The 11,365-nt window shown below is 40.2% G+C and overlaps 1 protein-coding gene across 1 annotated transcript; it reads right to left on the reverse strand.

The window, feature by feature from the left end:
• Positions 1-701: 701 nt before the first annotated feature.
• Positions 702-5,435, reverse strand: LOC128700888 (zinc finger protein 84-like). Its single transcript, XM_070104781.1, has one exon. The coding sequence runs from the start codon at positions 5,427-5,429 to the stop codon at positions 3,885-3,887; it is 1,545 nt and encodes a 514-aa protein (XP_069960882.1). The 5' UTR covers positions 5,430-5,435; the 3' UTR covers positions 702-3,884.
• Positions 5,436-11,365: the final 5,930 nt, after the last annotated feature.

The raw sequence follows: 11,365 nt of genomic DNA on the forward strand, positions 1-11,365 counted from the left end.
ACACTGTTGCAGTGTAGGGATCACCTTTCAAACTTGTAACTGATGTCCTGCTACATAAACTGAAGATGGGAGTTCACAGCTGTCAAAAGCTAATCGAGCCACATTGCTAGGGTATCGTCTCCGCCTGCGAGCAGAAAGAACTTAAGTGTCTACCTTGAGGATTGGGAGATCTTGGAGTTCCAGCTGTTCAAGAATGTCATTGCCACATGTCTGGAAATTTTGTTGAACTACGGTATGGGGCAGAATGACGGTACCACTACAAGAATTGAGGGAATGATGTTTTTCAATAGTGACAGGAACAGTATCGATATGGGAAAGAAGAGAAAGATCATGAGCTTGGGTAGCATTCTGTATGGTGATGATGCGCATACCACTCTTAAGAGCATGAAAAGAAATATCTTTACCAACATGGCGTAGGAGTGCCTTGCCAATACTATGGTGGGAAAGATAGGCAGTAGAGGAAGTCGGTCATAAAGTGAAGAATTTAGTCCATTGTGCATTCTGAAACTGAGCGTGAAAAGGTAGTGCAGGATGTGTCGATCTTTTCTGAGAAGAATGAGGTGGAGAAGGATCATCAGTAGGTAATTGTCATTGGCATTTAGGCGTGGGACCAGAGTTGGTCCGACGTGGAACAGGCCGGCGATTCGAAAATTGCCGCACCATAGAGGGAGAGGCTGGAAGCATAGTCAAAGGAGAGCGGAGGTCAGACAAATTGAAGGAGTCTGTTGAGACCTCAGTACCTGAAGCTGGTGAGGAAACAGCACCGGCAAGAGGTACAGAGGCATGAAGAGTGTCTGAAGAGTGGTCCAAAGTTGAGACGGGGTCAGAACGGGGTGCAGTATCAAGAAGGGGCCCAGGGGTAGCAGGTTCATGGACAAGGGCTGCCATGGTTAGGTTACTTCTTTCTTTTTGTTTTCAAGAAAAAAAAAAGAAGAAAAAATAAAAATAAAAAAAAGAATAAAAAGGGGGGACCAGGGAGGGATAGTTCCTAGGAGGAATGAAAGGGCCAGAAATCTCCCTCCGCACCCAAGAGGACCTCAGCACCACAAGTAGCGCAGATGCAGCATGGAACCCGTGCCATACCCTACCCATCATGCTAGTAAAGTGGCAATCCGGGATAGCATCCTCGCATCTGCCGAGCTACCTCGGTGGACAAAATAGAGGGCGGCTGGATATCCACCACAAAGCATACCTCCTTCGGCCACCACCCCCGGAATCCGAAAGGTGGCTTCCAGAGATACACCCGTCACCTGAGACACCCAAAGCCACCCTCCAGGATACTGGAGAGGGATCGGGACATCCCCAGGCAATCCAGATTCCACGGCAAACTATGCCACTGCCAAGAACCTCAATGGAATGGGATGGACCCCAGTACCCTTTCCCCTACCTAGGAACTAGCGTGCCTGTGGGAAAAAATCCCAAAGGCCAAAAGGGAGGGGTGGGGAGGAGAAGGAGGAAAAGAAAAAGGGGAGGATGGGGAGGAAGGGAGAGGGAAGGGGGAATATTGGGGTAATTAGGTTTGGTCTGAGGAAGGAGACCAACAGGTCTAATTCCTCAGACCAAGAGCCTCTTCATCACACCAAGGTGCCCCCCTTGAAGAGGAAAGTGACCTAGAGTCCTTATGGAGGGGATTCCCCTTCCAAACAATACCCTGTCTTCCCTCTCTCCTCCTCCCTATCTTCTATTCATCAACAACAGCTTTCAATAAAGGATTAGATTAGATTTTGCCACCAAAGTGGCTAGTTTATTGTGCACCCAATATCCATCCCCATATCCACATGCAAGAGCATATGGATACACAAAAGGCCCAGGAACTAGGCCCGAAGAGGTTAACATGAATACATATGGATTTATATCTACATATCTATAGTTTACTTATCTGTTACAAGCAAATTTAGGAAATTTGCTTAGTATATCTGGTATCTCATTTTTATTAATAAGATATCTTGACATGTCACATAGGTTATTATACTGTCTGTCTCTGTATTCCTCAATAAGTGGACAATTAAGCACATAGTGTTCAAGACAGTGACCATATGCATAATCACATAATTTACATTTAGTTTGATCATCTGTCTCCCAAACTGCCAGAAGTACTTGTAACCAAGCCTAAGCCTGGCCACTACAACATCAGTCAGTCTGTTCACATTGCACATTGCTCCATAAACATACTTATCTATGTTCATGTTATCATAGTGGGTTATAGATCTACTCAGGCTTCTAACTGCATTCCTATAACAATCATTTTCATTATTTACTTCTCTCCTAATATTATTCCTAATGCTAGACACAGTTATACCAGTTATATTCTACATTCTCCTTCTGGGTACTCTTCTTGGCTAACATATCAACTTTATCATGAAGGAGTAATCCAATGTGTGATGCAACTGTACATTAATTCCTTTGTCCCTGATTTTTGAGTATCTATACCTGGCTTCTCCAATGAGCATGTTATTGGAGTCAAATATGAGTCAAGAGCCTTCAATGATGACATAGAATCAGTAATAATGATAGAGTCAAGCTCAGTGTCATAGGTTAGCTTTAGTGCCATTAGGATTGCAAACAATTCAGTTTGCAGTGTAGATGCCCAGTTGATAATTCTTATGCCTAACTCAACAAATTTATTATCGTTCTTAACTAGGGAGGTGGCAAGAAGAGCAGATGCAGCCCTGCAATAAAGGTAACTGTCATGTTGAATGTTCACTCTCTTTTGCATGTAAATCTATCTTTAAGGTAAAAAAAAAAATTTTTTTGTTGATACTTCTGCATGTCTGGAACAAATTAATTGGATTTACATTATTTATGCGGAAAAAGGATTAGCAAATGGTCAATTTCGATAACAGTCACACTCTTTGGAACGGATTACGAAAAACAAGGGTCCACTGTACTTCCCTGGGTGGTTGCTGTCTACCAACCTACTACCACAGGATGGTAGTACCTACCTTAGAGGTTGGTGTCTACCAACCTACAACCACAGGATGGTAGTACCTCCCTGGGTGGTTGCTGTCTACCAACTTGTCACCACAGGATGATAGTACCTCCCTGGGTGGTTACTGTCTACAACCTACTACCAAAGGATGGTAGCACATCCTTGCATGGTTGTTGTCTACAAACCTACTACCACAGGATGGTAGTACATCTCTGGGTGGTTGCTGTCTACCAACCTACTACCACAGGATGGTAGTACCTCCCTGGGGGGTTGCTGTCTACCAACCTACTACCATAGGATGGTAGTATCTCCATGGGTGGTTGCTGTCTACCAACCTACTACCACATGATGGTAGTACCTCACTGGGTGGTTGCTGTCAACCAATCTACTACCACAGGATGGTAGTACCTTCCTGGGTGGTTGCTGTCTACCAACCTACTACCAATGGATGGTAGTACATCCCTGGGTGGTTGCTGTCTACCACCCTACTACCACAAGTTGGTAGTACCTCCCTGGGTGGTTGCTGTCTGCCAACCTACTACTACAGGGTGGTAGTACCTTCCTGGGTGGTTGTCTACCAACCTACTACCACAGGATGGTAGTACCTCTCTGGGTGGTTGTTGTCTACCAACCTACTACCACACTATGGTAGTACCTCCCTGGGTGGTTGCTGTCTGCCAACCTACTACCACAGGATGGTAGTACCTTTCTGGGTGGTTGATGTCTACCAACCTACTACCACAGGATGGTAGTACCTCTCTGGGTGGTTGCTGTCTACCAACCTACCACACTATGGTAGTACCTCCCTGGGTGGTTGCTGTCTACCAACCTACAACCACAGGATGGTAATACCTCCCAGGGTGGTTGCTGCCTACCAACCTACTAGGTATATGGTTTACATGACTGGAATTTCATTATCATATTTCACTCTCAATTATTCCTGAAACATTAAACACTAACATGTTTTATCTCCTGAATGTTTTCGTGTATGTCTCACAAGATGGGTTTTTCTACCAAAACATTTCAGACACTCAGAGCATTGATATGCTTTAACTCCTGTATGTAATCTCATATGTATTACAACACTGCCTTTTACACTAAAACATTTCAGACACTCTGAACACTGATATGGTTTATCTCCTGTATGTACTCTCACATGTTTCACAAGACTGTTTTTATTACTAAAACATTTCAGACACTCTGAACACTGATATGGTTTATCTCCTGTATGTACTCTCACATGTTTCACAAGACTGTTTTTATTACTAAAACATTTCAGACACTCTGAACACTGATATGGTTTATCTCCTGTATGTACTCTCACATGTCTCACAAGACTGTTTCTATCACTAAAACATTTCAGACACTCTGAACATTGATATGGTTTATCTCCTGTATGTACTCTCATATGTCTCACAAGACTGTTTTTATCGCTAAAACATTTCAGACACTCTGAACATGCATATGGTTTATCTCCTGTATGTACTCTCACATGTCTCACAAGATAATTTTTTACTTTAAAACATTTCAGACACTCAGAGCATTCATATGGTTTATCTTCTGTATGTAATCTCATGTGTGTTACAAGACTGCCTTTTTCACTAAAACATTTCAGACACTCTGAACACTGATATGGTTTATCTCCTGTATGTACTCTCACATGTTTCACAAGACTGTTTTTATTACTAAAACATTTCAGACACTCTAAACATGCATATGGTTTATCTCCTGTATGTACTCTCATATGTCTCACAAGACTGTTTTTATCACTAAAACATTTCAGACATTCTGAACATTGATATGGTTTATCTCCTGTGTGTACTCTCATATGTCTCATAAGACTGTTTTTATCACTAAAACATTTCAGACATTCTGAACATTGATATGGTTTATCTCCTGTGTGTACTCTCATATGTCTCATAAGACTGTTTTTATCACTAAAACATTTCAGACACTCTGAACAGTGATATGGTTTATCTCCTGTATGTACTCTCATATGTGCCACAAGACTGCTTTTTTTACTAAAACATTTCAGACACTCTGAACAGTGATATGGTTTATCTCCTGTATGTACTCTCATATGTGCCACAAGATTGCTTTTTTTACTAAAACATTTCAGACACTCTGAACATTGATATGGTTTATCTCCTGCATGTACTCTCACATGTCTCACAAGATTGCCTTTTTTACCAAAACATTTCAGGCACTCTGAACATTGACATGGTTTATCTCCTGTATGTACTCTCACATGTCTCACAAGATTGCTTTTTTTACTAAAACATTTCAGACACTCTGAACATTGATATGGTTTATCTCCTGTATGTACTCTCATATGTGGCACAAGACTGCCTTTTTGACTAAAACATTTCAGACACTCTGTACATTGATATGGTTTATCTCCTGTATGTACTCTCATATGTGCCACAAGACTGCCTTTTCTACTAAAACATTTCAGACACTCTGAACATTGATGTGGTTTATGATCTTTATGCTTTTCCATATTTTTTGAAGGTATTTCATTCAAAATATTTTAGTCATACAACAGTGGTATTGCTAATCTTCCTTATGTATTCATGTTAATTTCAAGATATTTTATTTTTTAATTATTTTGGAGACTGAACATACGATTTTCCTTATGAACATATTCCCATGTTAAGATTTATTTAGGCAAAACTTTTCCTACTTATAAGCATTAATAAAGTTTATATTGTGTGTTAAAACACTATCATAATTTTTATTTTGTGGTAAAAGATTAATATATGTACTAGTACACTGCAGATACATTCAACATTTTTATTTTGTCTTTTTTTCCAACAGATTTTTCTGAAAATTATTAATTACAGTATTAATAACTTGCATTATTCCATTAACTATCATGCATATTTAGATAGAATTCCCAATAACTAAAGTAAAATTGTTAAATTGTTTAATTAGTAATACTTAGCTAAAAATTCACAAGAATAACATATGTTGCCTTTCTTGAAGTATTGAAGATATAGTGTCTGGCAAGACACAACCTGGAAGTCTTCCACACAATACTTCTGCAATATCAGTTGTTGTTCAAGACACTTACACTGGTACTTCTTGAAGTACTGAAGATATAGTGTCTGGCAAGACACAACCTGGTAGTCTTCCACACAATACTTCTGCAATATTAGCTGAAGTTCAGTACACTTACACTGGTACTTCTTGAAGTACTGAAGATATAGTGTCTGGCAAGACACAACCTGGAAGTCTTCCACAAAATACTTCTGCAATATTAGCTGAAGTTCAGTACACTTACACTGGTACTTCTTTAAGTACTGAAGATATAGTGTCTGGCAAGACACAACCTGGAAGTCTTCCACACAATACTTCTGCAATATCAGTTGTTGTTCAAGACACTTACACTGGTACTTCTTTAAGTACTGAAGATATAGTGTCTGGTAAGACACAACCTGGTAGTCTTTCACAAAATACTTCTGCAATATCAGTTGTTGTTCAAGACACTTACACTGGTACTTCTTGAAGTACTGAAGATATAGTGTCTGGTAAGACACAACCTGGAAGTCTTCCACACAATACTTCTGCAATATCAGTTGTTGTTCAAGACACTTACACTGGTACTTCTTTAAGTACTGAAGATATAGTGTCTGGTAAGACACAACCTGGTAGTCTTCCACAAAATACTTCTGCAATATCAGTTGTTGTTCAAGACACTTACACTGGTACTTCTTGAAGTACTGAAGATATAGTGTCTGGTAAGACACAACCTGGAAGTCTTCCACAAAATACTTCTGCAATATCAGTTGTTGTTCAAGACACTTACACTGGTACTTCTTGAAGTACTGAAGATATAGTGTCTGGCAAGACACAACCTGGTAGTCTTCCACAAAATACTTCTGCAATATCAGTTGTTGTTCAAGACACTTACACTGGTGCTTCTTGAAGTACTGAAGATATAGTGTCTGGCAAGACACAACCTGGTAGTCTTCCACAAAATACTTCTGCAATAGAAATATGAGTCAGTATAGTACAATATTCCACAATTATCAACACAACATACAGAACAAGATTTTTTTTTTTTATCACACGTTTCACTAAATAAAATTGTCACTTTCAATCCATTGACTGTCGGTCCCATGGTACAGCATTAAAGTATGAATGGTCAGTATGCAGAGTATATAAAAAAATCCTACAGCACTAGGTGCATGAGAAAAAAACTGGAACCATGTGTTGGTTTAAAACAGCAAATTTGCAGTGTATTTTTGTATGGAATTTATGTTTGCATTAGGTTGTATTAATGGTTGTATTAGGTTGGTAGACAGCAACCACCCAGGGAAGTACTACCGTCCTGCCAGATGACTGTGAAACAGAAACCTGTAACTGTTTTACATGATGGTAGGATTGCTGGTGTCTCTTTCTGTCTCATAAATATGCTAGATAACAGGGATATCTTGCTACTCCTACTTAAACTTTGGTCACACTTCACAGACATGCACATGCATGTATAAATATATACATACATACATTTAGGTTTTCTCCTTCTTCTAAACAGCTCTTGTTCTTCTTTATTTCTTCTATTGTCCATGGGGAAGTGGAAAAGAATCTTTCATCCGTAAGCCATGCGTGTTGTATGAGGTGACTAAAATGCCGGGAGCAATGGGCTAGTAACCCCTTCTCCTGTAAACATTTACTAAAAAAGAGAAGAAAAACTTTATAAAACTGGGATGCTTGAATGTGCGTGGATGTAGTGCGGATGACAAGAAACAGATGATTGCTGATGTTATGAGTGAAAAGAAGTTGGATGTCCTGGCCCTAAGCGAAACAAAGCTGTAGGGGGTAGGGGAGTTTCGGTGGGGAAAAATAAATGGGATTAAATCTGGAGTATCTGAGAGAGTTAGAGCTAAGGAAGGGTTAGCAATAATGTTGAAGGATCAGTTATGGAAGAAGAAAAGAGAATATGAATGTGTAAATTCAAGGATTATGTGGATTAAAGTAAAGGTTGGATGCGAAAAGTGGGTCATAATAAGCGTGTATGCACCTGGAAAAGAGAGGAATGTAGAGGAGAGAGAGAGAGATTTTGGGAGATGTTAAGTGAATGTATAGGAACCTTTGAACCAAGTGAGAGAGTAATTGTGGTGCGGGACCAGAATGCTAAAGTAGGAGAAACTTTTAGAGAGGGTGTGGTAGGTAAGTTTGGGGTGCCACGTGTAAATGATAATGGGAGCCCTTTGATTGAACCTTGTATAGAAAGGGGTTTAGTTATAGGTTATACATATTTTAAGAAAAAGAGGATAAATAAGTATACAATATATGATGTAGGGCAAAATGACAGTAGTTTGTTGGATTATGTATTAGTAGATAAAAGATTGTTGAGTAGACTTCAGGAAGTACATGTTTATAGAGGAGCCACAGATATATCAGATCACTTTTTAGTTGTAGCTACACTGAGAGTAAAAGGTAGATGGGATACAAGGAGAACAGAAGCATCAGGGAAGAGAGAGGTGAAGGTTTATTAACTAAAAGAGGAGGCAGTTAGGGTAGGATATAAACAGTTATTGGAGGATAGATGGGCTAATGAGAGCATAGGCAATGGGGTCGAAGAGGTATGGGGTAGGTTTAAAAATGTAGTGTTAGTGTTCAGCAGAAGTTTGTGGTTACAGGAAAGTTGGTGCGGGAGGGAAGAGGAGCGATTGGTGGAATGATGATGTAAAGAGAGTAGTATGCGATAAAAAGTTAGCATATGAGAAGTTTTTACAAAGTAGAAGTGATGCAAGGAGGGAAGGGTATATTGAGAAAAAGAGAGGTTAAGAGAGTGGTGAAGCAATGTAAATTATTATTATAATCAAAAAGAATCAATGTAAAAAAGAGAGCAAATGAGAGAGTGGGCTAGATGTTATCAACAAATTTTGTTGAAAATAAGAAAAAGTTTTGGAGTGAGATTAACAAGTTGAGGAAGCCTAGAGAACAAATGAATTTGTCAGTTAAAAATAGGAGAGGAAGCTGTGATTTCATGTATAGGGCAAGGAGGAATAACATCTTGTAGGAGTGAGGAAAAGTCAGTTGTAAGTGTGGGGGAAGTTCGTGAGGCAGTAGGTAAAATGAAAGGGGGTAAGGCAGCTGGGATTGATGGGATAAAGACAGAAATGTTAAAAGCATGTGAGGATATAGTTTTGGAGTGGTTGGTGCTATTATTTAATAAATGTATGGAAGAGGGTAAGGTACCTAGGGACTGGCAGAGAGCATGCATAGTTCCTTTGTATAAAGGAAAAGGGGACAAAAGAGAGTGCAAAAATTATAGGGGGATAAGTCTGTAGAGTATACCTGGTAAAGTGTATGGTAGAGTTATTATTGAAAGAATTAAGAGTAAGATGGAGAACAGAATAGCAGATGAACAAGGAGGCTTTAGGAAAGGTAGGGGGTGTGTGGACCAGGTGTTTACAGTGAAACATATAAGTGAACAGTATTTAGATAAGGCTAAAGAGGTTTTTGTGGCATTTATGGATTTGGAAAAGGTGTATGACAGGGTGGATAGGGGGGCAATGTGGCAGATGTTGCAGGTGTATAGAATAGGAGGTAGGTTACTGAAAGCAGTGAAGAGTTTTTACGAGGATAGTGAGGCTCAAGTTAGAGTATGTAGGAAAGAGGGAGATTATTTCCCAGTAAAAGTAGGCTTTAGACAGGGATGTGTGTCACCGTGGTTGTTTAATATATTTATAGGTAGTAAAAGAAGTAAATGCAAGAGTCTTGGCAAGAGGCGTGGAGTTAAAATATAAAGAATCACACATAAAGTGGGAATTGTCACAGTTGCTCTTTGCTGATGACACTGTGCTCTTGGGAGATTCTGAAGAGAAGTTGCAGAGGTTGGTGGATGAATTTGGTAGGGTATGTAAAAGAAGAAAATTAAAAGTGAATACAGGAAAGAGTAAGGTTATGAGGATAACAAAAAGATTAGGTGATGAAAGATTGGATATCAGACTGGAGGGAGAGAGGATGGAGGAGGTGAATGTATTCAGATATTTGGGAGTGGACATGTCAGCAGATGGGTCTATGAAAGATGAGGTGAATCATAGAATTGATGAGGGGAAAAGGGTGAGCGGTGCTCTTAGGAGTCTGTGGAGACAAAGAACTTTGTCCTTGGAGGAGAAGGCTGGAGGCAGTGGAGATGTCATGTCTGAGGGCAATGTGTGGTGTGAATATAATGCAGAGAATTCATAGTTTGGAAGTTAGGAGGAGGTGCAGGATTGCCAAAACTGTTGTCCAGAGGGCTGAGGAAGGGTTGTTGAGGTGGTTCGGACATGTAGAGAGAATGGAGTGAAACAGAATGACTTCAAGAGTATATCAGTCTGTAGTGGAAGGAAGGTGGCTTAGGGGTCGGCCTAGGAAAGGTTGGAGGGAGGGGGTAAAGGAGGATTTGTGTGCGAGGGGCTTGGACTTCCAGCGGGCATGCATGAGCGTGTTTGATAGGAGTGAATGGAGACAAACGATTTTTAACCCTTTGAGGGTTTTCGTCGTACTAGTACGTCTTACGCGTAGGGGTTTTTGTCGTACTAGTACGCATAAATTCTAGCGGCCTCAAATCTCACAGGAAAAGGCTGATAAGCCTAGATGTGAGAGAATGGGTCTGTGTGGTGGGTGTGCGCAGTAGGAAAAAAATCTGGGACCCAGTGGTGCATTGTGGGAATGCCATCATAGTACACAATTTCCACCGTGCCCTGTGGTAAGAAGTTCCTCACTCCTCGGCGAATTGGGACACTTTTGTTCCCCAGTGACAGTTCTAATACAGATGGAAGTGACAGTGAAGATGAGTTTCAAGGTTCTGGTGAGGTTTTGACCGAAACTAATGACCATAATATGGGTAATAGTGAGGAAAACCCAGACAACCCACAGCCTTCCACCTCTGGTGCTGGGCCGTCGTTCAGTTGTACCAGAATCAAAGAGGAAACTCCTATTTCCCAAAATCCCAGACTCAGATGTGAGCATTGGTGATGATAGTGATAGTGATTATGAACTACAAGATCTTCAAACTTGTTCCAAGAATGGAGGAGGAGGAGGAGGAGGAGGCAGAGGAGGAGGAGGCAAGAGGAGGAGGAGGCAAGAGGAGGAGGAGGCAGAGGAGGAGGAGGAGGAGGAGGAGGAGGAGGAGGAGGAGGAAGAAGAAGAGGAGGAGGAGGAGGAGGAGGAAGAAGAGGAGGAGGAGGAAGAGGAGGAGGAGGAGGAGGAGGAGGAAGAAGAAGAATACGTAATGATAACAATAATACATAATAATAATACATAATAATAATAATACATAATAATAATAATAATAATAATAATAATAATAATAATAATAATAATAATAATACATAATAATAATAATAGGTAATAATAATAATATGTAATAATAAATGTTCACCCATGACAGTAACAAGATAAGGGGAGATAACATCTGATAAGTGCTGACGTTTGATGAGG

The sequence above is a fragment of the Cherax quadricarinatus genome, chromosome 94, assembly GCF_038502225.1.
Source record: "Cherax quadricarinatus isolate ZL_2023a chromosome 94, ASM3850222v1, whole genome shotgun sequence".
NCBI classification, from domain to species: Eukaryota; Metazoa; Arthropoda; class Malacostraca; order Decapoda; family Parastacidae; genus Cherax; species Cherax quadricarinatus.

Bases quoted from the DNA above. Each gene is read 5' to 3' on its own strand.
- LOC128700888 (XM_070104781.1), bottom strand. From the start codon at position 5,429: ATGGAAAAGCATAAAGATCATAAACCACATCAATGTTCAGAGTGTCTG.